General features: G+C 56.3%; 2 protein-coding genes across 2 annotated transcripts; one reads left to right on the forward strand and one right to left on the reverse strand.

Moving 5' to 3' along the window:
* Positions 1-1,423: 1,423 nt before the first annotated feature.
* CSUI_006278 (uncharacterized protein) lies at positions 1,424-8,436 on the forward strand. The gene has a single exon (XM_068066442.1). It carries the CDS (start codon positions 2,147-2,149, stop codon positions 8,174-8,176), a length of 6,030 nt encoding a protein of 2,009 aa, XP_067921590.1. The 5' UTR covers positions 1,424-2,146; the 3' UTR covers positions 8,177-8,436.
* On the reverse strand, positions 8,247-24,627 carry CSUI_006279 (isoleucyl-trna synthetase). The gene is made up of 17 exons (XM_068066443.1): positions 24,477-24,627; positions 22,651-23,244; positions 22,340-22,368; positions 21,548-22,179; positions 21,262-21,358; positions 18,979-20,294; positions 17,981-18,108; positions 17,258-17,649; positions 15,651-16,414; positions 14,238-15,108; positions 13,468-13,992; positions 13,038-13,148; positions 12,433-12,549; positions 11,705-12,004; positions 10,797-11,318; positions 9,776-10,251; positions 8,247-9,307 (listed from the first exon to the last, which is right to left on the reverse strand). Exons 5-17 carry the CDS (start codon positions 21,271-21,273, stop codon positions 9,193-9,195), a joined length of 5,649 nt encoding a protein of 1,882 aa, XP_067921591.1. The 5' UTR covers positions 21,274-21,358; positions 21,548-22,179; positions 22,340-22,368; positions 22,651-23,244; positions 24,477-24,627; the 3' UTR covers positions 8,247-9,192.
* Positions 24,628-27,848: the final 3,221 nt, after the last annotated feature.

The following is a 27,848-nucleotide window of genomic DNA, read 5'->3' on the forward strand; positions in this document are numbered from 1 at the left end:
CCCGGTGAGAAGCGTTCGCCTACATTCGTGCCGTGAGACGCTTTGAGAGTCAAACGGGAAGTGTTCGTGCCGTGCTGCCGGTCAAGAGGAAGTGTCCTGTCAACGCGGATGTGGCCAATTGATTCACTGGGCGCAAAAACTGCAACCCTTGCGTCGCGGTTGTCGTCCCGGGTGTCGCTTACCTTCGACCGGGGAATATGCTCTTGCACGGGTCAAGTCTCTCTCTGGCCCGTACGGTCACACTACACGAACTTGCCTTTCGGCCTGACGTGGCCAGCGGGGGCCAGTAGAACATGAATCGCAGCCGCCTGATCAACGTCTGCCGTATACAAGTGCTAATCCGTGACACGCGACACGACCTAAAACAACCGTGATTTCTCTCTGCTCCCGTACAAGCACGCAAAGGGAGTTCAACCAGCACGGTGTTCCCAGGTTCATAGTCATCTGAAGACGTCTTTCCCGTCAGACTTATCCTCTGGCCCCAGCGGAAAGACGTTTACTCTTTTGCCTGTTCGACACCCCAGTGTTGCAGCCGACCGCAACTACCGCCGTCTGTTAGGCTTGTGTGCTGACTCTGCTTTGCCAAGGCATACGCGTAGCAGTCAGAGTTTTGCTCCCCCCGTGGAGCAGCCTTTGCCGGGCCCGCCGTGCGCTGCGCTACGGATTGCCTCCCCGGCGGGCGCAAGTGTTGCGCCGGGCCACGCCGTCAGACAGTTGCATAACTTGTACAAGCGACCTCTACGCCTCCGGCCCGTACTAAGAAGAATGGTGTCTCATGCTGCGGCTCCCCCCGTTGAACCGGCTCTTAGCTACAAGCAGACAAAGTGTCGGTGAAGTTCCGGCTGGGCAATCCCTTCACTCGAAAGCTGGACATCGCTTGCAATTGTACGCAGAGCGGCCTCACCCAAGAAGTTGCAACTGGCAGGCGACACTGTCTCCGCCGCCGGCACAACGGCGAAGTATGTCGGAGGGCGTTGGTGAAAGGCTGCGAGCTTCCTCCTCTTATACCATGCTAGGAAGCTAAGCCGCGGAACTGGCGAGCTGTCTTTGGTCACTGCATCTGAAGGCCCTGGGCTTCACAAGAAGTGACCAAAAATACCTTGTTCATTCTGGTACGGACGCATGCAGTCGTAAACAAATCAACTTTGAAGAGGGACTTCGCATCACTGTGGCCGGGGCGAGACCCCGAAAGTCAGAAACCCAGTTTGCCGTCACCACATACTGAGTGAGAAACTTACACCCTGCACAAGTGCCGCACGGGCTTTGGTCAACTGCGAATCCCTCTCACTTTCCAAAAAAGCCGCCCGCATGCGCGGCATGCGCCTCGCATGTAGTCGTTAGGTTTTGCCAGATCTTCTTCGTGGCGGAGCCACCCGTTCGGACGCACAGATGAAGTCTTCCGCCCAGATCATAATCGTTGATGCTTTGGGCCCGGACACAGTTACAGCTGGATTCCAGGCCGGGTGTGCCTTTGTGCTGGGGAACTGTTCGCTAACTGATTGAGTATGGCTGCATGTTCGCATTCACTTCGTTACTACAGAGGGGAGGCCGTTGCAACGAAACGTTCAAGCGGACACGCGTCAAGAGCCCTCTTTCTCTCGTCTGGTTTGTCACTTCCTCGTCGCTGGCCGCTATCTGTGGCGGAGTAGCCCGCTGCAGGATGCAAGGAGTTACGAAGGAGCAGACCGCGGAAGAAGTAGTGCGGAAATGGCCAGTTAGGGCGTGGTACAACTGACAGCTCCACACCATCGAGACGAGTCCAAGTAAGTGTGATGGAAAGATGAGGCAGGGGTCATCAATGCGGAAGCAAAACCAATTATGACACTGCAAACGAAACGCCTACCCCCAAGAATTATTTTTCTTGGAGGGGAGGCGATTCTGCAAAGCATGACGGAGCGCGTGTGGGAAACATTCCTGACCCAGTGAACTTGCCGCCGTGCCGCTGAGGAGTTCTGTCGCTGCGTAACTTCCTGTCCAGGTGCTCCGCCACCCTTCATCCTTGACTCAGTGCCTCGGGTGCGGAGAGCTTGTATCCGCCCTAATCGGGCCTACCTCATTTTCTTTCTCTGCTGCATTTTTCACTCCGGAGCCGATTACTTACTATTGCAGCCACCTATCTCAGCCGTTGGTATCTCCCGCCGCAAGAATGTACAGTCAAGACGCTGATGGGAGCGCCACAGCCTCTCAGACGGGCGGGTCACAGGGGCAAGAAGACGTGAAAGCGGAACTGTATTCTCACGGGGCGAGGCGGATACCTTCTCCCTCAGTGACTCTCCAGCAATTACTATCCGCGCGCGTCTCTCCACGCCTCCGAACTGATCTCCTTCCCTCGGGGCCTGAATGTATTTCTCTATCCGCTCACGTGTCTCCTGAGCTGCCGCTGAACCCTATAACGCCCGGTTCCGGGCCGCCGTCGGTGGATACGTCTCATGGAGTCGAGTCGTGCCTTGACCCCTGTCCGTCAAAGCCGAACGGTGCGGTGTCCCGCCACCCGGGCCTCTCTCCAGCACCGTCGGCTGTTTTGTCCACCGGTGCCTTTGCTTCTTCGCTTCCGAAGACTATGCTTCTGTCCACAAGTCCCCTGCTTAGCAATCCTGCCGTGCAGAGGAGCTTGTGGAAAAATCCTTTTGACGCGGTCGGCTTTCCTCGGTTGCCTGGCGGCTTCCCAGATTGCTCTCACCTTGACAGAACGGCAGCGGTGTCCACGGACGCGCCACTACTTACGCGCGGGGCGCCTCTGTCAAGCGTGCGTGGGGGCACCGGTGCACCATATTCTGTATTCATCAAGGGTGCGGCACCACCAAGTATTCCGGACAGATGGCCACAGTCAGAGTGTGAGTACGCCGACGGAGAGGGGAAGTTGGTGAACAGCTCGGATAAATATATCAAGCCTGAGGGCAAACTGGACACTTCGTCAGAGAGGCACACAGATTCGGAAGTCACCTCCCTGAAGCCGAGTGAACCATCAGAACACAGAAAACCGGCGTCAGTGCGGGAAGACGGCCAGGCCGCTTATTCGGTCGTTCTCAGGGACCGTGGTCAAGAAGCAGACGGGTATCAGCTTCCCCTTCCGCGTGCAGGATGCAGCCCCAGCGTTGGTATCCCCCACTCCAGCAGGGCCGACGGCAGCCTGTCGCACTTCGCTACTGGGCGGTCGCGTTGGGCTCATTCTCCTGGCTCCGTTGGAGACCAGGAGGAGGGTGCTCCGCCTGGGGAAGGCTCCTGTTCGAAAGCGTGTTCGTCTCCTTCATCTCCTCGGTGCAGGGCAGAGAAAAGAGGAAACGAGTGTCGCCAAGCATGCTCGGCCTCGGAGGACTGCCTTGTTGACTTCTTGGAGTTGCAGCAAGGCCAGCCACACGGTTTGGAGCTACTGGACGCGCTGGTCGCGTCTGCCGCGTCTGCTGCCGCCCCGGCAAGCGTTCTTGTTCCCCTCACTCGTCCCCTGCCATCCTGTCGCTCTCACGCACACGTCTCCAACTGGAGTTCGCAGGGTTGCGACTCGGTGACCCCGTCGCAGGTTGCTTCCCCTTGTTCTCCCCGTCCTCCTCTGTCGTGTCCTTCTTCCAGTGCAGCGGCAGAAGCTGGCGAAGCAGGTCCTGGTTATTTTGAAGAAACGCAAGGCACTCCCTACACGGCGGAAAGGACTGCCGGTCCCGGAAGCGAAATACGGCGACACCCTGCATCAACAGAAGACACGTTGTGCCTCCGCTCTGCGGAGAAAGGAATTCGTGCTGATGACTCAGAGGGTTTTACCCTTGTTCGGACTGAAGTGCGGACAGAGGAGAAGAGGGGCTCCGTGTGCGAACCGGGTTTGGCGGCTTCAAAAGAAACAAGCATGCGTCCGCGCGTTGCCGCGTCGGGGCTCGGAGGGACGCGGGCAGCGGATGTCTTTCCTCCGAAGGAGCCTTCACGTGTCTACAGCGTCACTGAAGAGACACGCGTTCACTCTCCTGTACTTATGTGCTTGCGGGAGCACGTGAGCCAACGCAGCGAGACAGCACCGTCCGCAATTCTTAAACAGCAGCTTCCTCGTGAAGAAGCAGATCTGCGTCTTCTTTTTCCCTTACCTTGGTTGTTGCAACAAATTTATCAAGACATAGAATACAGTAGGGCGACCGAAGGTAACCGGCTGAGCAGAAGCTTCAATGATACACGCCACAATCACGCAGTTCGACACTGGCTGTGTTCTGATGAGCGCCTGAGGAGAAAACTGCTTCGCTGTAGTCGGCGCAGCGTAGGTTCGCGCACTTGCCGTCTTTCTACGAGCGGCAGCGGAGGAAAATGGAAGGCCTACGAAAATTTCCTCTTCATACGCAGCCGTCTAGCGGGCATTGCTACAGGAGAGTTGCCACTTGATCCTGATGGCATGTGGCGGGGGTATCGGGTTGGTGCGAGAACAGCACCCGGTGGATCTACACTGGAGAGAGGAAGTCCAGGACGAGGTCTGGGGGGGAGTGACGGAGAGAAGATGAACGGCACGCCAGTGCCTTCGTCGTCTCCTACGTCCTTGCCTGCGGCGAGTACCTCGTCGTTAGCAGCGTCTTCAACTGCTTCCACATTGCCCCTTATGCAGTCAGCAGCTCGGCGTGTTCGCCTGTCGCAGAAATACAGGCAGCCATCCGTGCGTTTAAGCGCAGACGGTAGGAGTGCATCTATAGGATGCGGATGCGGGACTGTCCTAGCGACACATGCATGCAGCGAGGGGAGTTTCTACTTTGAAGTAACCATAATTGGCCTGCAAAGGGAGCAGTCTACCAAAACCTCAGTGAGCCGAAAATTTGGCAACAACTCCGGAAAACGCACATCTGCTTCGTTTTCTCAGCGGTTGACCAAGGATTCTTCTCTGGGATCAGACCAGCTATCGGCGCATCAGGCAGCAGAGCGCAAGAGCGGCATGAGACCGGGGAGGATCGACGTGCCGCAGTGGGACAGGCTCAAGGTAACGATAGAGGAGAGAATGGAGGATGCGCCGAAACTGGAGGCAGAGTGGGAGGAGGCAGTGACAGAGGAGAGGCGTAAGGAGAAGCGAATGAGGGGCGAGATCCGCGTAGGCTGGACAACACGCGAGCAGCCGCCGAGTTGTCCTCTTGGGGCAACAATTCAAAGTGTGGGGCTGAGGGTGCGAGGAGGAGCACATGAATACCCTACAGTAGCACAGCCCCGAGGAGGTGTTGTATGGGGAGGGGGAGAGATGGTTTATGGCGAAGAGGCCAAGGAAGGAGACGTGATTGGCTGCTACATTCATCTTTCCAAGGACACTGAAGAACAGGATGTGAAAGACCCAAGGAAACGGCGAAGTTCGGTTGTGGGGGAGCCAGCTGTTGATGGGGAAAAACGTCCGCGAGCAGACCACCGACAGAGCGACGGGCTTCACCGACAAGAGACAGTTGTTGCGCCCGGGGAAGCTAAAACCGGACAGACGTGCCGGGGCCCGGAGGCGCGTGGCCGTAGAGATGTTTACGCAGTACGCACTTTGAATGACATGGAGAGCTTGAGTCAGGGCTTCTTCCGGTATCCAGGCGTCCCGGCTTCTTTCGCGGCGGCGCGCCACTGGCGGCAGGGTTCCTTCGTCCAGTTTTCGGTGAACGGGCGGCTCCAGGGCATTTGTTCTTTCAATGGTGATTTGAATTACTTGCTTCGGCGTGCGGAGTACTTCCCTGCCATCACCCTCGTGAAGGGTGCGTCGTGTACAGTCAACTTCGGTCCCTCCTTCGTTTATCCACCCACCTCTTTCGGGGTGCTCCGCTTTCTTCCCTCGTGCCTTTTACCTGTCCCGGCACTTCCTCCTTTGACTGTGGATCTGCATCCTCACCTCCTCCTGTCAAGTCGACTCTTCGTAGACCGCCACTCGAAACTGCTTAGAGTGAAGACCGTGGCTGACTTGTTTGAAGAGCGCTGGTTAGCTGCGCTTTCTTTGAAGAAGCAGCGTCTCTGTGATTTCATCGGACCACGTCGTAGTGAGGAAAACGCAGAAAGGAAAAAGCCGAAACAGATTTCTTACCAGGGGAAAAGGCGGCCTGACGGCGAGTTTCCGGCAGACGATCAGCAATCCGCCCCGAGGTGGGAGGATCCGTCATCGCGACGCGGAGGCGAGAAGAGAACGCACGGAGACGGTGGGACATGCGGGAGAATGGAAACGGTTGTTGAAAGGCTGGTGATTCCTTCAAAGCAGCTGTCGCAGTTACGGACGGGCTGGCGGAAGGGAGCGGAGCTCGAGGCGCTTCTAGAGAGTGTGGTGAAGCACTCGACACTTCACCACATCCACTGTTGTGCCCTCGTAGTCCTCCACGCACATAGTCTCACCTGCTCTCACGCGCGTTTCATTCAAGGGAAGCTGGGGAATCTTCCCAGCAGCGGAAACGGCGAGAACCTCGGCAGCCAGGAAGACGAGCGCTGCATAGAGACTTCGAGCTTTACTGTCACGGAACATAGATGTGTACAAAACAGTCAGTTTAACGGTCAGAACGGAAAGAACTTGCCGACGTGCAGGAAATGTAGAAAAAAAGGGCCTCGTGGAAATCTGAAGGGACATGAGGGAGAAGACTACTGCATTTCTCGAAAAGGTAGACAGGCGTGTCGGCATCTCAGTCGGCTTTGGAGGCGCTGGCGGTTTGGTGGCAACGAAAGCGGAAGTGAAGAGCTTTCCGAAGAGTCGTCCGCAGGAAGTACTTCTAGTGACGAGAGTCCTTGCAGTGGTGGAGAGAGTGTCTCCGAGGGCTACAGGAACGGCAATGTTTTAGCAGCCAATTTTTCCGAGACTGGACCTTTGAATCGGTCACCCCCTGCGTTGTCTCTTGGCGACTGTTCGCGTTCGATCCGCACATCGATTTCATCGGTTCGTACAACGCCGCCGACATTTGGGTTCTCTCTTCATGCGTCGGACGTTGGTATGGACAAGTTTCCAAAACACGGGACAGATAAGCATGCCCCTACTCCAGTCATGCCCACTTCATCCGCGTGCGTGGACTCGCCGCTTTCGTCCTGTAGTGTAGGCCCTGGGCCAGCAGTAATTGCTGAACGTTCGGATTCAGTCTGTACTGCTGCGAGGATCCCCCACGGGACGCAGATGCGTTCCCCTGTCCGAGCTTCGCGTAGTCTGCTTCAGTCGCCCGATCTCTCCGCAGGTGTCCAATTGCGCGTCTCGTCGTCTTGCTGGGTTTGCAACTTCGCATGCGCAGCGACAACTCCTCAGCTCGATCTACATGATCCCTACACCCCCTTGACGACAATGGGCCTTCCCCGCCGCCAATATATTACTGCGGAGTTGTGTACTGGAATTGAGAGACGGACCGCCAAGTGGGCTCCTGTCAATGGGCATCAGCTCTTCAGATCCGAACAGCTGCAGCATCTCCGTGCCAAAAAGAGAGCTGCAGGGTCCGGAAATTCAGAAGTACATACCGGGCTGACTGGGCCGGGGGGCGGAGGGGGTAGAAGCACCAAAAAGTTAAAGAGTGCAGTGGCTGGAGGAGGGAGCGGAAGCAGATGGCTAGGGGAGGGCAGTAGTCGCCGGGCAAAGGGTGGCGGGGCAGCGGGGTTAGGCGGCGCTCAACCCGATGATATGGAGGGATACATTGAACTCGGTGCCCGGGACGATGACGTAGAGCTGGTGAAGGTCGGTAGAGTCGTTTTTGCTGCACCGGCGGCATGGGTACGTTTTGACCAAGAATCAGAAGGGTTGGTTCGAGGTGTCACGGGAGTCGAAGACGGAGCCCGAGCGACTGGAGAGGCCGGAGCGAACGCCAGACTGATTGCAAAAAAGAACGATGCCGGACTTACTGTTTCGGGGGCGGCTCGAGGCGCGAGAAAGGATTCCTCGGCAACAACCACAGAAGTCCCCCCTCGACCCTGCGAAAGACTGGCGTCGCGGCCGCGGTGCTGCCGCTCTTCTGATGGAGGGGAAGAGTGCTACGGTTGCCCCTGGGATTACACATTTGACTGCGATTCAAAGCCGCAGACGGCTGATGACCTGATGCGAAAATTAGGGCTTACGGCGTTGGAAATTTTAGAGGGTCTTGGAGCGAAAGTGCAGGTGTTCAGTCACCAGAGTGGTGTGTGTCAAGCAGTAGTGAAGTGGCGCCAAACAGCGACGAAGGCTCAGGGATTTAGTGCTGACGATGTTAAGGAGCTTGCATGCCGATTCTGGCTTCAGGCGCACGGACAGAATCTGAGAATCTAAGGCTGCCGACTTACTCGTGTAGCGGGTGTGAGTGCTGAACTCTTTCAAGCCCGTGTTTGAGCAAGGGGCTGTTGGGCCTCGGTTTATGTTCGAGTTTGTAAAACTTTCGTTTATCTTAAGGGAAACACACCTCGAGCACTGAGAAAGTGCAGTATTCCGGTAACAAAACATTCACGTGCAGCCAGCCTTCTCAGACCAGCTCACGGTAGGGAGCGCAGACGCGCATGTCACCGAACCCCCAGAAAGACTAAAGACCGGCACGTTGCATTCGCCAACGCGTAGCGTCCTCGGCTTCGACAGCTGCTGGGAGTGGTAGCCGTTGTTTGTAGCAACGCGTTGTAGCTGTGGCTCCCGGCAAACATGAAAAATTCAAGCAGCCTTACTTTCCGTCGCGGCTGCAGCTTGGGATTGAGACAGACCACCACTGTTGGTCGAACAGCCGCTGGTGTCACTTTCTCTCCGGTTCGATGGTGGCGACACAGCTGCAACTGATCGCAGCGTTCTTGGTGTTTGCATTGTACTCTTCGATAGGCGGCGCAGGGCGCAGGCGAGCACTGCACAATTCTTCCAGAACCCGGATCCGCAAACTGCGCCGTGTTTGATTCGAGGGCAAATGATAGCACGCAATTCAAATTTCTTGTGCACTGCCGGGGACGGTGAAGCACGGCATCCTGCTCTAGCGCCGTCCGAGTCAATCTCCCGTGCACCAAGAGTCAAACCAGGCGGCTGTTACTTCTGTGAGAAACGCGGGAAACAGGCGGCTGCTCTCCGTCACGCAGGATCCAAGAGAGCAGCTAACACTGTGCCTCGAGCCATATCAGCCGACTCTTTCTCTGGCGTGCGCAGCTAGCTACATCAGTATTGGCTGACAGGTGCCTCATCCAGCAGGACGCGCATCTGCCTCCGCACTGACACGGACTCACTCAAACGCGCCGTAGGCGTACTGCATGCCCGGTCACCTACAGTGCTTTTTCGAGCCAGAGGAGGGAACGGTCGGCTCTGAGGTGGAGGCTTTTTCATCGGCTCGCCCGTGTGACCACCGCACAGCAGCGAGGGCAGAGATCATCGCCGGCCGCGTTGGCACCGTGGGGGGCGTCCGAGTTCCCAACCAGACGTGATCGCATCCAGCACCTGAGAGTACGACAACCCGCGAACGAACCCGTGGCCAAGTGTCTGCTGGTGAGATGATGCAATACATAATTTCGTATCAGTATGAGAGGGACAGAACAAAACAGCGTCTTGAGCTACGGTGTACAGAGACTACAAGGGAATCAGGGCGACGCAGCCAGCGGGAACGCCGAGGCTGAAAAAACCCTCCCGCGTAACACCGAGAAAACAGACGGGGACAAAAGGGTCCTGTACTGGTCTGGGTGGCTGCTGACGGTGTTCCCTCGATGCGAAGTGTTTGCCAGTCATCAGAGAAAAAGAACCGCGATTACATTGCGCAGTCTGAACGCTCTACGTTACATGGCCTGGTAACACATCGTTCACGCAACCCGCTTGCAGCACGTCGACGTGCTGCACTGAACGGGAGGGGGTTGGCGCACGGAAGTGCTTGCGGCAGAGTGTAGACTGAATCCAAGCGTGATTACAGCTCACCTAGAACATCTCCTGCCTCCTGCCAGCGACAGCTCTAAGCGAATCTTCTTACTGCAGCTCTCCTCAAACGGCAGAACCGCGACCTGACCATTTGGTATGTCTGAAGCTTCGCCGTCGAGGTGCTTGCTCCCTATTTCGTCCGCCTCGAGCTTGAGTTCTATGTGTGAGAACTGAAGAAGCCAGCGGAGATCGTCGACGTCCTCAACTATACGTAGCTGCATTTTGTTTTCACTATTGAAAGACTCTGAGGATGAGAGATGCCTAGACAGATCCTTTCGCGACCAGACGAAGCTCCTTCCGGCGGCCAGCGTGTCCTCGTTACCCGTCTGCCAGCCACGTAGATGACCACCTGAGGTGTGCGCTTGCCCTGCACGCGTTGAAGACCCGCATGTCTGCAAGGAGAGACACGTCCGAGGGGGAGAAAGCAGAGGCGTCGGGGGCAAGAGTAATTGCAGCTGGTGAAAAACTGTAACGTCCTGAATAAACATTCAAAGCAGAGAAACAAGAATAGGGGCCGGCGCAGCAATAAAATTGGTACAAGACAATGGACGAACCACAAGTGCTCAAACGCGGCGACACACCAGGTGATGAGCCTCCAGTAACTGTCCAGCGTGTGCCCGCTGTTCCATGTGCATCGGCGGACACATCACGTGCCTGCAGAAAATCCGCCCAGCACTTGTTTTTGACATTCAAGGAAAAATTCGGCCTGTTCGGAACTTCGGGTGCGCGGGGATGCAAGAGCCGCCAAAGTGACTAGCTTTTTCTCTGTAGTGGCACGAGAATTCAGCAGAACCGACAGCGAATTCCTGAAGGTGGTTCACAGAGGGGTATAATAGCGGAAAGGAAGGAAAAAAGCGAGACTGGAAGCTGAGCAGCTGATATGCACCTTGTGCGCTCAAGCTTGTACTAGCCGTGCACAATCCAAGCCGTCCCGGTCTCCAGCAATGCCGGGGAATCCGTCCCAGCTGTGCGCGATCCATCCCTGCCGCTTATTGTCGAATGAGCCTTTCCACAATCGTACCCTGGTGCAGATAGTCAGTTGTCCATCACACCGGGTGCGGATCTCGTCATACTTCCGGCTGCGCGATTGTCGAGTTTGCTGAAGGCGTGGCACTACTCGTGCCCCGTCTGGAGGTGTCGACCCGTCAGTCGCAGCACATTTCACATGTCTCTTCTGCAGCAGCCTCTCCATGAGCCGGTTACTATCCGTGCGGAGCTGTACGAGCAAGTCCCAGAGCCTTTCCTCATCTCCATTCCAAACCGCGCTCGCGTTGCTTGTTGAAGACGACGGAAGCACGTCCTCTTTCGGCGCCGGTCCTGCGGATCCCCCCGGGCTCTCTGCAGCTAAGGCAGCTCCGCACATGTTTTTGACACCTATCGGAATGGAAGGCTTGGGCACTGCCGGCGATAGAGGCGGGTTCGGGGCTGGTGCGCTCTCCATGGTTTCCAGCGTTGTGGCCTCACTGTTTGCCCGACTGGAAAGCTGAGATTCGTCCATGCTTTGGCCTGACGACCTGTCAAGTACGAGCCGAGGCCATCCTGACTGCAAGGCAGCATCGAGAAGAGGCGCGCGTGACTTGTAAAAGCTAGCCGTGATGCACGCTACCGCGGGCCAAGCACCACATACTATCACCTGCCACCCGGCATGCTTCGGTATGGTGGTCGGCGTTCTCATTGCGATTGTCACCCCGCATTCGCTTACGTAACGCTAAAGTCACAGAGTACACGGGGCGTCGAGCGTAGTGCCAGCACGCGTCAGCCGTGGACAACAGAAATGTAAGGAGGCAGTCGTAGAAAGCCGCGCGGACCGAGTCTGTCGGCCTCGACGGTTCCATGTTTCAGACCTACACATCGGCCGGGCTAACAAGCTCACAGCACACGAGCACTTTCACCTCTAGATGCTTTCACACGCCTATTCTCATCGAGTACCTCGAAAAGCGAAGTGAAATGCCGTCCCGGGATGGGGCAGTCCGGTTTGGCAGGGGTTTGTTCCTCGCCGAACCTAACTGGGAGAGCTGTTTCCGTGAACTGAAGTTCTCCCTCGGTTGCGGACGCCGCTTTATCTCTTTCTGGAGGACCCTCCTTTACGTGCGAGCCAGGTCTTCCAGTTGCAAAACGTAAATGGGTTCGGATCTGACTCGGCAAGCGAAGAAACGCCTCCTCCGCCAAGTGCGGTGTGATGGGACCGAGCAGCTTGAGAAGAGTGAGTAGGACAACCGCTAGTACTGTCTGAGTCGACAAAAAGACACACCAATGAAAAAGGAAAAAGCACCGTGCACTTCCCGGCGGCGTGTGCGGCAGCTTCGGAAATACCGGGGCGCTCGAGAGCCACTCGACCGCGCCGATGTACAAGCTTCCGGTGCCCCTGATATGGTCGGCGTTCTGACAGAGCACGGTCGGAGCCCAAAAGGAGGCGATCTGGCACGCAGTACTCTGGGGAAGTGAAAGAGCTCCTTCCTGCATGCGCAATACCCTGGCCTTACGAAACTGTCAAAACGCTCCTTCCAAACACGCTGAAACGCTCTGTCAGGAACAGAAGATTCTCTATGGGAAGCGACATCTTATTACTCAGTACGATTCCTCAGACTGGTTCCTTAACGAGCAACAGTCCGCGTAAAACAGACCCGCACCGACCCTAACACGGTCGTGGACCCTACCTGGCAGGACCGCCTGCGCACTCCGTCAGGGCTGGACACGTAGAGCCTGTCTTTCGCAACCTCAAAGTAAAAGCTCGACAGCGGATCCGCTAGAAAGGAGAGGACCTCGCGCAGCGCCTTGATGGAAAATCACACCAAGCACACTTGAAACGATATGATACAGCGAGGCCCGACGCTAGCTTGCAGCGCCGGCCCCGCGTCGGCTGCTTCGTCAGCTTGTCGGAGTCGCCGTGCTGGGAGAGCCAAGCACCCCTTGCTAAAAAGCGTCCCCTGAGCGTGTCCATGCGTTTCATATTTTGACAAAAACGACCTTCTGTACGCGGCCTTCTTTGCCGGGGTCGACCCCGGGCCGCTCAGCGTACCCCAGATAGCGATTCGAGAGTACTGCTTTTGAGCGATCTCTCGGTAAGCCACCACTCTGCCCTAGGCAGTTCACCTCTGGTGCAATGTCTCTGCGTGTACCCGACGCAGCTAGCTCTCCGTGCCCGAAGGGAATTCGTTGACTGCGGACACGTCTAAAGACCGCGCGACCGTCTCCAAAGCTGGTACAACCGGCAGTCAGGCTGGGATTCTGCAATGGAATCGCCTCAGACAGCCAAGCTCACCCGGGAAAAGTCAAACAATTCATAGGCGTAAGTCGTCCTCCCGAGGGTCCGCTGCAGCTGTCGGAGCATGGACCGGTCGAAAAACGGTAGGTCCTGGCAGGAAAGTGCATCCTGGAAGCGAATCGGACACACTACGACGTTGATATAGCGCTCGGGCAACAGCAGCGGTGGTTGGTACCTCACGGCTAGTCCGACCGCTCTTTGGACGCAAAACAGCCTTGGAGGGCACGACAGTGGCAAGCCTACAGACGAAAAGGAAAACGTCACTTTCCTAATCGACGCTTCTTATTGCCTACAGGCCATCGCCATCATAACCGCCAACCCGTGAGAAGCCATGTGAGCGGATACGTCTTGAGCATCTCTTTCCGACTCTGCAGCTAAGAACGCTAGCTTTATTTTGTCGCCTGTGTGCGCCGCTCCCCCAACTCACCTCCGGCGGGTTGAAGTCGTACAGGTTGCCCAAAAGGAACTTAATGGTGTTGCGGATTTTACCGTAAGAAGCCGCCGCCTGGTCCAGAGCATTCATTGTGTCTGGGCGTGCACCGCGATCTTTACCTCTCTGCCTCGGAGAGCCGTCGGTCGTCTTCACATTAGACCCAGCGGAGGCGGGAATAAGGATGTCCCGAGAATAGTTTACGGAGGCGACAAACAACCGCAGGACGTCCGCGCCGAAGAAGGTTAAAGAAAGTTGAGGATTGCATAAAGGCTCTCGAGTTTTCGAGTCCAGGGTAGCCTGTTCGCATCCGCTCACCGAGTGGGCTCTCTGTGTCTCACTTCCTTCTTCGGAGCACCGGTTTGTCTGCTGCTGAGTGAGCGCTTCTGTCTGCTTAGAGTCGAAAGGCCTGCGGCTACCTCCCTGGCGAGCAAACTCTCTGTCCGCTTGCCGACCGCCACGGCTAGGAAAGAACAGGCGCGGGGAGAAAACGTTCCCTTCGGACTTGCTCATCTTCCGGCCCTGGCACACAGTTTCACAAGCACCACGTGCCCGACGGAAGCGCATGGTAGGGTGTAAGACTTGGAAGACATGAAAGTGACAAGCTAGCTGGACCAGCGCAGCGCAGGGATGCAGCCTGACAGGACTGTTCGGCGCCGCCGCGCTTCTTCACCTTGTGTGCTTCCGGGAGTAGGACGAACTGCGTCCACCTATCCGCAAGCTTCAGTAGCCAACTACGTGCAGGCATGAGGCGAACAGAGACTCACGCGTGGATCCAAGACGAAGCCATGCGTGACGGCGATATCAAACGGCTTGTCCCTGGAGGCGTCCGCCGCGCCGAGCGGACAGCTCCAGCCGTCCAATGAGATCGCAGCAGGAACGTCGTCGTTTCCACGACGCCTCCACGGGTATTCTTCGTTCCCCGGGTTTGCAACACTCGCCAGAGCTGCACAGCCACGCCGATGTGCAGGAGTACGACAGCTTATACCGCGGATGTGGGCCTGAGGTCTACACGCAGTGAGACGTCTTTCACGACCTTCTGTTTGCAGCAGTGATCCTGTCTCTTCGATTGCTACTTTACCTTCCTGCTCCTGCTGTCTTCGGAGTCGGAACTCCTCGACGCTCGCGGAGTCTCGGCGCGTCTCAGCATGGAGTGTTTCATTGGCCTTCACTTCTCCAGACAAGGGCCGCCCGCTCTCGCGCCGCCCCTGGCCTTCCAGAACCACGGCCTGAGTGGCTGCATGCGTGAACAACAACGCCTGGAACCATCCGCGATGCTGGTCAGACCCTTCAACCACGATGGTCCGAACGTCTACCGGATGTCCTCGTTCGCTTCCCACTGTGTGACCCCGTTGTTGCGGGAAATATCTCTGCGAGCTCGCTACACCTTCAGGTACTTCCGGTCGTGCGTGCCGCCTGTTTTCATTCCCAAACGTTAGTCGGGACCATTGAGGACCTGAGTTCTCAGTGCAGTCGCATGGGTTTGTCAATCGTTCATCGCACTCGTGACGGGCCGACCCCTGTGCTTTCTGACTCATCCACCGACTAAGAAACCGTCGACCAGCTAGCCACGCGCATCCCGCATCAAACCAGACATCAAAAGTGCTTCTCAGAGGCCGCAGAGAAGCAGCACTAGACCTGCAGGCACAAACAGCATTCGCTGGCCGCCAAGCTGACACTGCCACGACCTTCTTGCGCAAGTGCACACGGGAGCCTGCCCCTGAAGGGCACGCCACAAGCGGTCAGGCCGTGGCGTGGAAGGATGCACGCATGAATGCCGTGACAAGGGGCTCTCCGATATCTAGCCGGAAGACACAAGAGCATTGAATCCCCTATGTGTGTCATAGCAGAGCGGTCAAAACTGAACAACGCCACTGTTCTCGCGGTCGGAAGGGGAGGCAGCAGCCTGTCGCCACGGCTTCAATTTGAAATCCGTAGTAAGCGAAACTGCTAGGGGGCCGGTGCTTATCCGCAGCAGAGTGTGACAGGCTTTACTGAAATAAGCTTTCTCCACCAAAGACGTCCGACCGCACTGTTTCGATATGTGGCACTTCTGAAAAAGATTGAGCAAAGGCAAATATGCTTTTTGTTTAGCTGGAAGATCTTCCTGGAGAGCTGTCTTTCCACGAGCCCCGAGGAAGTGCGGTTCAAAGCGCCCGAACTTGGCAAAATCTGCACACCTGTATATTTCGGGAAGCAGATCTTTCACTTCCAATTTCCACCACGCATCGCTGCCTTCTTCAAGGACCAGCTTGGAAATATGTGAGAACGTCTTGTCGTCCCCGAGTAAACGAAGTCGCGGGTTTACTTCATTCAGAGGCAAGTCTCCGCGCGAACTGCTCGTCGCTTCTTCTGAAGTCGGTCCCTGAGCCGAAGTCTCGTAGCGATCCTGTGTGGCTGCGACGTCTGCGGTTTTGCGTCCTGAGTGAGAACTTCGCTCGCCGGCGGGCTGGTTTCCCTCTCTCCACGTCATCTCCCTCGTAACGTGTTGGCGGTCCCGTGGCAATCTAGGGTCACCTAGTGGTTGACTCTCGCGCCGCCACACGAAAAAAGGAAACGGAACACCCCACTGCCTCTGACGGGAAAGGCACCAATTGCCTTTGCGCCGGGAAACTGCCGCGACCACGCGGCTGTGCGCGGCAGACGAGACAGGCTGGACAGCGCCTCGTGCCAAGAACGATGCAGGGGAAGGACACGACGAGACACACAGCGACTGGCCCTCTTCGGGACGGACTGCGAACAAAGATTCCTCATGTTCGATGCTATCGACCGCTTGCTGATCCGCCACATCAAGACTGGGGTAGGGCAGCCAGTGAATGGACCTAGCTGTGCGAAGTACAGATGCCTTCAGACAGTCGATACGCAAGAAAAACTGTGAAGTTGCGCGGCAGATCACGGGCTGTTTTGTTCTCCAGTCGTGTGGATACTGGTGTAGAAACGGAACCTACAGACATCGTCACAGCGTCACATCCGCACCAGTGAAGCCGCACACACCGCCAGACATCTGAGAGCTGTCTTCAGAAAACGCAAAGCCTCATCAAAAAGCACGCAGGTTTTTGCCCGTGCTGAACTGCCACCCGCACGGGAGCCTGTTCCGCGTCACTCCCACTTTACGGGGCTCTTGCGAAGGAGCCCTTGACTTCAGGCGCCGACCACTACATTGCGCGCGCGTAACATGTACGCTCGCCCCCCGGTTTCAGTGAAGTGTGGAATCAGCAGCTGTCCTGCATCCCATTGTTCAGCGTTGCACTGCTGCTTGTGCCACGTCCGCACACAACACCGTATCGGCCGCGCGAAGAGAACCTCGAGCGGCTGCAAGGCATCTTCTGTTAGTCCTCCCACAGCGACGCTGCGCTTACTGGAAGACGCGGCAAGCGCTTAAGCGGCCTCCCCTTCTGCCATTCTGTGCTCCAAGAAAGCGCGGTTACTTTTCTGCCCGGCTGTATATGTAGCGCAAAAGAAGAGCTTTTGACGCAGCCCGTCGCCAATCACTTAGTGCTGTCTGCACAGGTCAGGCTTGGCGGCAACACTGCGCGATTGCTGAAGGGGTCTGATGTGACCTTATGCCATTTTTAATCTTAGCCTGTGTGCTCCCGTCTGAAGGCTAAGCACCAATACTCTCGCATATCTTTTCATAAACACATAGACGGCTCTGGCGTTCGATACCCGGCCGTCGTCCCCACTTCGATCTCCATTGTATAAAGAGGTCACGACAAAGTTGCGACTGCGGAGACTCCAGGAATGAAACCACGAATCTCAGCTGGACTCTAGGACAAAAAGTGCTCACCTCCGCCACCAACGCATTCCTACGCTTCAGCCTCTCGACGACCGCAGCCTCTCCGGCGCCAAGGACGTCCAAGCCCACAAGACCTTCGTCCTGCACATCCGCTGTAAACCGACCCTGTCCATCCACTGGACTCCGGACTGCAAAGTGCCAGTCCTGCGCCTCAGCCTGGTTCTCTTTATGGCTCACACCAACGTCTGCAGCGCCGCTTGCACTCAGAAATGTCTCCGTCATAACAAAGTCTTCCAGGGAGCAGCGGGTGGCGCTGTTGCGCTCAGCAGACTTTCCCTCTCGCCGCTTCTCCTCGTCGGAGTGTGCTGAGACAGGACGAAGGCTGGACGAGCTTGGATCCCGACAGGCGCCCTCGGTTTTGTTGCGCAAGTAGGTCTCCTCCACTGTACAGAACGAAGCTCAAGCAGAGTTTGGTACTAATCCGCTACCTACACTACTACCCAGTGTGCGTGCCTCTCGAGTACGTCACAAGTTGCAGCTATGCGCCACACGACACCGAGTGCTGGTGTGACGCCATCACAGCCTGGAACTGACCGATGTACATTTCCCCTAGGCCGCATCTGGAGGCATCGGCCCAGGAGATGACCAATGTCGCCTGCGCTGTTCGAATCTGGTAGGGCTGTCTCCAGAGGGTCCATACTTCGCCTTTTCAAAAACCAGCCGTGAAATCACACTCGGAGTGAAAGCTGGACCGCTGTTTCCTTCCTGCCTTACTCAGTACAAAATCCTCGAATCCGTGGCCAGGTGCAATGTGGACAAGACCAGATCCTTTTCCGGAAACAACCAGAGACTCGCTGGCAATGACCGTGCCCTCACGACCAGCTAGCAGCGGGTGTTGGTACCTAAGAATAGAGACCGGGGTTTGAAGCAATAACTGGACTAGGTCTTTCCGAGCGCCGGTTTGCGCCGCCTTCAGGGGGATGATGCACAGTAGAAAAACAGAACCCTTTTCACGTTTGGAGGACCCACCCTGAGCAGCTTTGCCGAGTACGTGAATGTGACAGCGGTGCGCTCGACGGTTTTCGATACATGGAAAAAATCCGCCGGGATGCGAATTACAACGCAAAGTCTTCCACACCCTGCGTCCCGTCCAGACGCGGACGAGATCCATCACAGACACAGAATGTCCGTGAACAGCTGCTCTGGGTTCTCTTTTTTGCATGGCGGAACTGGTAAGGCAACACACGGCGGCACTGGATATCAGCCCGCACGCAAACCTGGAAGGCCGACCCGCACCAGTATACCTGCCTTTCATTGCGGAGGCTGTCCGCATGTACGCCCGAGCGCAGAGAAAACAATAACAACAAAACATGGACCGGGCTCTGTCCCCAAGATCTGAGATCGGAGCGCTACGGAGTGCAGTGTGTCTTTCGATTCTCTAGTTGCATGGGTCGGTACTCGGCGAAAACCGGCAGTCAGATCTAAGCAGACAGAGAGACTCCGCGGCGCTGTGACACGATAAACTTGAAAGGAGAGCAAACGAGATCCGCAAAGTGAGGAGCCACAGTACTGGGTGGAACGCCAGCGACGGGTGTCCGGCTAGAATCGCCCTTCAGCTGATGTGAGCGTCACGGGGCTCGACGCAGGCTTCGCACGTTTCAGACCAAAGCCGCGCCCCGCCTTCTTGCGCAACTCCTAGACATAAGCCTCTAAGCAATCGGACGCACTGCCATCCTCGCAGTGCGTCGGCACGCCGATTGTCACGCACGAACCTGAGGCCGATGAGTTGTGAACCTTCCACAGATCCTCGGATAACAAGGCGCGTCCTGCGTGATGGTCCAGCGCGCTCGTTGCCCGGGACTCGATCTCCTTCTTGAGGCCTGCCAAGGTGACAGCTCCCGGCGACAGTCCCTTCGCTGGCGCGATCGGTAGCTACCTCAGGTTGTCGCGAGCTCTGCAGCTCTCCTCCCCTGCGAAAGCTTCTCAGTTCAGTAGCTGGCTTCTGAGTTTGATTTTGCCCTGGCTCTATTTCAGCTGGGAGGACGGGTGAGCCCACGGCCTCTGCTACTCTCGCCACCGCTTCTTCAGCAACGATCCATAGTTCGATGCTCTCCTGCTTCTGGTGACAGCATTCGCTGTGGGATGTCGTACTGGGTCGTTCACGAGATCCCACGGTGAGCCCACTTGGAACCACTACCTCCGCTCGGCCCTCTCCCGTATCACGACGTGCGTCTTCCCCGCCCGGACCTTCACCCCGGCAGCGGCCTCCTGAGAAAGGAGCACCAGAATCTTTCTCCCCGGAAGATCCCCTCGAGCCACCAACATCCGAAGATGGCGCTTCTCTGGATGCAGGCGCAAGATAGTGCGGCCACTCGGATGGCGATGACAGCCTGGGCAAACCTCGAGAATGGTTGTCGCAAGGACCAGCAGAACATTCAACGCTCCTCACACTTGTTTTCGCTTCCCCCTCTCTCCGTCTCCCCAGGAGCGTGCACAAGGATCTCATAGTTTGTCGTGGGAAGCCGCCGCAGAGAGGATCACCGGAAGGCGCGGGGTCCGAAACAGCTTCCAGGATGACGTACCGTGCGCGGGGATTGACAGCCACGGCTTCGTTGGCAGGCAGTGTGTAGGGCATGGTTGTCCAAACAATCAGCGAGACCCGAGTGCTTGAAGCAAGCAGGCGACGAAAGTCGAAATCGTGCGTAGCTGCCGCCGTAGACGCCGGGCACGAACAAGGCGACTGAGTGGATGCGGACCTGTTGGACGGAAACGACTGCAGAGCACTTGCACAATTACTTACCGAAACAGGAAATTGGCAGCCCCGCGGCAGCTCAGCGCCTCGAGCACCGTGCCCTGAAGAGTCGCCAGTAGGTCGCCGGGTCCCGGCTCCACTGAACGGCACGGCTGTGGAGCGGGAAGAAATGTCGCTTGCATTTGTGCTCCCTGTCAGCCGGCTAGGATCAGACAAGCGAAACGCACAATAGAGTCCTCGAGAAACGCGCGGTTTGTAGTCTAACTCAGAGTCTGCTAGCGCCGTTCCTGATGATGGCGACCAATAGACGGGCCGGAAACCCTCGTAGACCAGACGCTGCAAGCAAAAGGCGCCGGCGTGTCGCAGGACAAATGCCGAGAGCAGGGCCTTGCGACTCCGGTTGGGCCAGCCGGCGGACATCGCCGAGGTGGAGAGAAACTTTTGCTGCGTAGCTTGCCTACGCGAGCAGCCCCGCGAACGCTCTCGCTATGTAATGGCAAACCGCAGCTACAAGCGCTACTCCTCCGCGCGTGACCCAAGACACGCACGTGACCAGCAACCTAATCCCTGTCTCTCAGCATGCAAGGCGTCAAACAGTGCGAGTTGGTCCGCCTCCTTGGCAGGTGCGGAAAGCATGAGACACCAGCAGATCACTTCGACACCCACTGGTCGTCGCAAGTACTGATGACCAACTCCTGGAATCATGGGCAGAGACACTTCTGGTTTCACCTGGGAGACCAGAGACCGCTAACCACGTAAACGCTGAGACGGTTACGGGTAATGTCTAGTCGATGCCCTGAGAAAGTGCGCCACGGAAAACCGAAAGAAATCTACGCGGAGCTTCCAACACCCAGCTCAGCTGCTCCCATGCGGGGCTGCTGTCGCTGCGCCTCGAAACAGCAGCCCGGAACCTGCAACGCTTCCGGCAGCGCACGTAAGCGAGAGCTTTCTGCCCCAGAGAATCACAAGCGCGACAACGAGCACCGCTCCGGCCTCCTCCAACAAACAACCGCGGTGCTAGGCCCTCACCCGACGCGGGACGGATCTGCACAGGAGCTGTCGAAATGTTGTCGTGCCGAAGGTTTGCCTTAGTCCATTCTCTAGTGTGTCAAAGTGAAAGAGAAAACGCAGTGGTAGCTGTTGAGAAAAGGTTCACACCGCTACTTCCGTATTAGATAGCGCGGGCACGACACACGACAAGCCACGGCTTGTCGAGGGCTAAGCGGAACTTCAACTCCCGGGCAGCAGAAAAATCATACGCCCCGGGATGCGACTGTCACGGCACTGCAGTGTTTGTTGTTACCTTCTGCCACATGCGCCAAAAGAGCTCCAACTCATCACGCTGATATTCGCTGCTCAACGTCAGGTAAGCCCTGTGCCAGTGTGCCCAAACACCGAACCTAAACAACACAACAGGCGCATTTTTACAGCTTGCGGGATTCTTTGGAAAACTCTCTTCCTACGAAGCATCGGTCCATGTGTGAAGGTCACATCGCTGACGCAAATCATTCATGTCCTAACAAGGCCGTGCTCAACAGGCAAAGCCAAACAAGGCAAATTTCTTCCTTCACTCCTTTCAGCTCCCTTACCCGAAGAGTCGAGTCCCTCAGCGTTGTCATCAGGCATCCGCTTCTCTTCGGAATGTTCTGTTCTGAACGACCCACAAAGCTGCGACGTCCCGGTAGTCCCCCCACTGCTTCGTGGCCTGCTTTTCCAAGGCCTACTGGCTTGAAGAGCCAGTGCAACAGGCGCCTAGCCCGCACAAAACGCGCCTTCTGGTGAAGAAGGCTGCCCGCGCCGGACGAGAACGCGAGCTGCACACTCTCCTTCGAAAACCGCCCGGTTTGCAATCGACGGGGCAATAAACGAGTGAGGGACCCCTTTCTGGTTGAGGTGCAAGCGCAGTTTTATCAGCTCAGACTCCTGGTCCGCCTACCTCTGAAAGTCCTTCTTCTGAAGTTCAGTGTAATGCATCGCAACTTTCCTCGCCTCCTCTCGGAGCCTCAGCGCATCCAGCGGAGTATCCCTTCGGCCCCACTTGGAGTCTTCCAGGAACCTTTGTTGACCTGCTGGCGCCGATCCCGAACCGTCATGTTGCGGTACTCGAGCGGAAGAACGCTGACTGGCCTCCATTTTCTGAAGAGCCTTCAGCTCAATGGGGAGGCCGTGCCCGTCCCAACCAGGAATCATGTGGACGCAACGACGACGAAGCAGATAAAACCTAGGAAGTCAAAAAAAAAATGCTCAGCACTATCTACTTGTCTTCAAAACGCCGTAGAGGCCAGGAGCGGCGCGCACCCGAGTGATGAGAACAGAAACAGTGTGACGCACGACTGAAGACAGTCTCGTCCAAAGTCAATCTCAACTGATTACAGCTATACCTGAAAGAGCCCAGCGACTGTTCGCGCGCCTACAGGCAACACATCCAATCAGAGTTCCCCTTTCTCGCTCCGCTACGTGCGTCTGGGATGCAAGGCGGCTACTCCAATGTAATCCATCCGGAACTCGGAAGGAGCCCACCACAGACAACCTTGTCCACCTGAGTTTCAGAGAAGTAAAGGCGCGAGCAAGCCACCCCCGGGAGAGGTTGAAAGCTGCTTCACCACCCTCTCCAAGATACCCTCTCCGAGGAACCATCGTGCTTCCAGCGAGCTGTAGCGAGAAGCCACAGTCATGCCAACATTGACAGTACCTCGTGACAAAGTCTTTGAGGCATTTATTGATAGCGTGTCCCATGTGAGTTTCCCCATTTGCGTACGGTGGACCGTCAAGAAGCATGTATACAGGAATGCGACTCGAGGTAAATTCACGACGAAGACGAGGGGAGGGACGACTGCCCGGATCTGATGATGACGAGTCGAGGGCAGACGTAAGGAAAGAAGCACGAGGAGGAGGGGACAACGACGGTAGCCACGCGGTGCCGAAAGAAGATTGGGATGAAGAAAACCCCTCAGCCGCCAGTTGCATGCATTCCTCGGGTGCCCGCGGCTCTGGCGGGGAGCCTCGGATCTCTCCCTCTATGGAGCTTGAGGGTCCGCAGGTCCCTCTTGTTTTGCTTTGCGGCGGCAGAAGAGGAGACCATTGGTGAGAGTCCTCGAACAAAAGGGTCGAGCACAAGCCACAGGTGCACTTGCGCTGTCTTTCAATCCGTCTCGTAGGCTTGTGGCCTTCCACCGGGGCAGGGCTGCGGCGGCCACATGTCCCCATGTGCTGCTGGATGAAAAGCCTGTTCAGAATTCTCTCGTAAGTACCGTGCCTTCTCCATAGTGCCTGGATCGCCTCTTCGCTGCAAAACAAAATTTAACGTCACAATAACCCATCACGCACATTCGGCGAATTCTTCCAGAAGCAAAACTACACAGGCCACCTTGAGTTGCCTCACGATACTAGTTCACGAGAGGCGGAAAGAAGAAACCCGAACAAATCTGCGAGCTCCTCGGAATCTTAGTGAACATCGTCCAATCAAGGCCAGCCGCTCCCTCATTTCATCAGCATCGGCGACAGTAAAAAAGATGCGACAGCAAGCTACAAGCCACGCCCCAAAGTCCCGGCAGAAGATCAATCCTCAACGTGGAATCGAGAAGCCCAACGTCCAAGAAACAGAAAAAGCGGCTACACGAGGCAGAGTCAGCTGGGCGCATCGCTATTCCCGATCTCGACAAAAAAACCTGCTGTAGATACTACAGCTGTCGCGTCTCACTCCAACAACCCAGCTCCCGCTCCTCGAGCTCCGCAGAAGCACGCAGGCTTTCGCCGACAGAGCACGGACAAACCGTTTTGTGTCCTGTCAGGCCCTGAACTGCACGAATACTCTTACACGGTACTCTCGCGGCAAGCCACAAAACGCATTTCCACTTTTCATGAAGACAGATGGTCTCCATAAAGCCTCCTCTTTTTGGGCCCGATATGCCTTCCCAGGTCGACAAAATGGAAACATCGTGCAGCGACGACGAAAGACGCAAGGCTCCAAACACGGGTGAATTCGCCCGCGCTTGGGACTGAAGCAACAAACGAAGGCGCTTATCGTAGAACGTGACAGTTCTGTACGGACGTCCACACCTCCCGGGACTGCTCATTCTCACAACTAGCGAACAATTTTGTGTGTTCAACGCTTTGGACGTCCTACTCTCCCGCTGCAAGAGCGTGAGCTCGGCCCGGACAGCAACTTTGCCGTTGAAGACGTAGGCGTGCGAAGGACGTCCGTCTGGTCCTTTCGAACGCTCACGTACGCAGGGAAGCTCTCTTGAAAGCTGAAAGGCTGGCACGCGCCCGTCTTTCTAAGCTGTTGCTACGACGCCAGCTAAACAATCAATCGGCTGGATGAGTAGATAGTGTGTTTATGCACTGCCCGTTCCACCAGCTCTCTTGCGCGCCATGTCTTCCATCTGCACAACCACTGACGTCTGTTTACATCGCCGTTCAGAGGTTACTCCTCCTTCACAGTTTTTGAAAAGGCGGAAACACCTGAAACGTATGCACGCGGCCTCGTGCCCGAGGAGTGTGTGGTGTTTCACACACCTCCGCGAGTTTCGACAAAGGTCCTAAGGACAAAAGGCGCCCTGTGTGCTCCGAAGTCTATGCTCTGCAAGAAGCGCGAAATCCTGAGCTACTACCAATATATCAGTCCGCCTTTTGATAAAGAGAAGGCAATTCCCCCCGGTGGGAAAACCTCACGTTCGCAGATTGTCACCCTTCAGCTTGAATTTGGTACGGGGCAAAAGAACTGTATCTGAGTACTTTCTCTTCCGAAGAACTTCTCCATTCAACGAACTATCGCCATTTTGGCGAGAAACGGAGGAAATCACTGAGTCGAGACGGCGACTACTTCGACCTCGGGCTGTTTGTTTGAAGCTGAAGAACCCACATCCTTTTCCCCGAGGGTCATTCCTCACTGTACTGTCCACACACCAGCCTGACTTCGGAAATGCCAAGAGGAATGCACAAAGTGGCACAACGCTGCGAAAGACGGAAGAGCTCCGGCACGCACACCATTTGAGAGCGAGACGGGAAGTAAGCAGAGAGGCACGGCAGGACGAAGATGCTGAAGAAGAGGAGACATGTGAAATGAGAAAAGAAAGGCTACAGCACCGCGGCCAGACGGCAGAAGCCAGACGAGTCTGCTTGGTTCTCCGGAGAACAGCTATCGTATCCTGGTTGCCCAGCTCCGCGCAGATGTCTCGAGCTGTCGCCTTTGTCATGGCAACGGCAGACCGCAAATGCCCTTCCACACCAAATGCCGGAGGAAGAAGTACCCCGCCGCTACAGTGCTCTCGACGCTGAGGAGGCACAACAGGGGAGTTTTTCTTGCGAGCCTCCCGAGAAGGTTTCTTGCAGAGCGAGCGTCTTCGCGGCACTGCCAGACACGCGGGCAACCTCTGCCTCTTCGCTCCGAGGACAACTAATGATGTTGCAGGCACATCCATAAGACCGGTGTGGTACCCCCATGTTGAAGACGTGGCTGTGGACCACGAATCACGACTTGGTGGTGTGAAGGGCTTCGAGCGTGTCCGGGCGCCGTGCGCTCCGCGAAGGAAAGCAGCCAAAAGCAAGCATAACAGGGCATAAAGCAACTGCATCAAACGATGGGAAGCAGCGCGTCCCCCCCAACCGAAGGGGACCAAGGAGGAAAAAGAAATCGAAAGAGAAAGAGGCAGAATGAGAAAAGAACCCAGGGAAAGCCCAAACATCGTGTGAGGACTCGCACACGAAGCCGAGAAGCTAGCGAGGAAAATCTGGGAGGAGTGCAGAAGAAAGCGACGTGATGCCTACACCGGCGAGCTACGAAACAAAGGGGAGCACAAGAAAATATAAAACCCGAAGGAAGTGACCTAGAAACCGGCAGAGGCTTCTGGGGACGAGAGGGGCACGGGGTATCTGAAGATAAGGGCGGACCGGCACCCGGGATCGGTGTGGAAGAAAGAGACACGGTGAGATGTCCCCTGAAGACAACATGGTGGAGGCCCCGGCGGCGTGGTGTGCTTTCTTCCGTTCATCAGAGCAGCGTCCATCTCACTCAACAATTTCCAACTGACATGGCTGCCCAGTCGTCAGTGCAATGCACTAGCACCCACCATCTTTGTCCTGATCAAAAGAAGTATACGGAAGGATGCCGCCGCGGCAGGAGTACAAGGGTTCCAAGCACGAAGAAGATACGGTAGGCGGGAGAAGTTTTGCCACCCCTTTTTCGACTCTCCGCTTTCCCTGCCCAGTGTCCTGTTGTGACCTTGGCAAAGACGAGGATTTGAATGGAATGAGTACAAAGACCGCCGTCCAGTAATTCTGACGGGTTTTCAGGCGCTCAGGTGCTCTGAGAAAAATTTTCGTATCCACGCCGGTGTGTAGTTCTGCTTGAATTCCCCGCATGCCATCTAGCCGACCGTCGTGGCACACATGCGTCCTGCCTGAGAACAGAAAGCCCTTAGGGTTCTCAAATCGTCGATGGGCTGGTGGCGTGCCAGAAGAGGAAGACCCAAGGGTGGTCTGCAGCCACATCAAGATTTCCCTTGTGCAGTCTCCCTCCCCGCCTTGCAACGAGAGAAGCCGTGCGTAGCTGTTCTTGTGTCGTCGAAAAGCGGACATAACGCTTTCACACAACCTTCCAACCACCACGGGTGGGCCACGGACAGAAGTAGCAAGAAAAGCATCAGCAAATGAACAAACTAACAATAACAACAATAGTAGGAGTGGGCTCCGTCGAGCGCAACGCGGTCGAAAGCAACCGCGGTGCTCTTTTCTCGCCACTGTGCTACCGTTCCATAGCGTCCTGGACTACAAACAGGAAGAAAAGAACTAGCTCTTCCCTCTCTTCTTCTGTCCAGCCTGTCGCTGCCTACTGTGACATATCGGGAGTCGCCTCTCTCACTGCGCCTCCCCGGAGAGCGGACTCCTAGCAACACTACGAACTACTGACAAATAGTCTCCTGCGGAGTGTATCCCGCTATACCGAGCTATCCTAACTTCCGGCTCCAGAGGAGTGCTAACCGCGTGTGCACACAGTCTAACTCAGCAACACATCTTTCGCAGACAAACTCGTGTACGCCGCCGTTCAGGATCCAGCCCTTGTTGCGAATGCGCAGTCTCCGCGCCCTCGCACACGGCGCTGCTCTTTGGATGCCACAGGGCGGCGCCCGTACTCCGCGGTCGCTGGAGTCGTGTGGCACTGTCTCTCGTTCTGTGATGACCTCGGTGCGGCTCTGCGCGACCGTCGCTGTGCGTCGCGCCTTGGCACGAATACGCCTCGCGAACGCGTCATGTGTGTGTGTCGGTCGAAGTGTGCGTCAGCGGCTCTTGAGCGCCGTCCGCCTCGTTGGACCCATACATTGTGGAAGAGTCTGGAAGGAGCCTAGAAATAATTTCACTGAGTTCTCGCATCGGCCCTTTTGCGTGGTATCAGCGCGTGGTTCAAAGAAAACAGGAGAGGCTCGTTCTGTTTTCTTTTCGTCTTGCTCTGTTGCTATTGTTTCCCTGGGGCTGGCCAAATGGTAGACCTGTCCTCTGTTGTCCCAGCGGCACCAACAACGAATACATACATTCAAGAACGAATGAGTTGCCTGTGCCTGCCACAATACGAGGGTAGCCCAGATGTTTTCATTTGTGAACTCTTCGTCTCAGTGTCGGAAATCTAATACCCCGCTTATAGGTCCAACATGATGAACCACTTGGCCTGGCCCAACCTATTAATGAGGTCATGAATTCTGGGGATGGGGTACTCATCACGAATCGTGATCGCATTCAAAGAACGATAGTCAATCACTAAACGCAAGGGTCCCTCGTGTTTCACAGGTGCCACACTAGGCGCTTGGGACGGCACGATGAATAGCTTCTCCAACAACTCACGCAGTTGCTTCTTCAGTTCCCGCAAATGCTCATCAGAAAGGTTGTAGCATTGCT

Source organism: Cystoisospora suis (assembly GCF_002600585.1).
Source record: "Cystoisospora suis strain Wien I chromosome Unknown contig_3140, whole genome shotgun sequence".
In the NCBI taxonomy this organism is placed as follows: Eukaryota; Apicomplexa; class Conoidasida; order Eucoccidiorida; family Sarcocystidae; genus Cystoisospora; species Cystoisospora suis.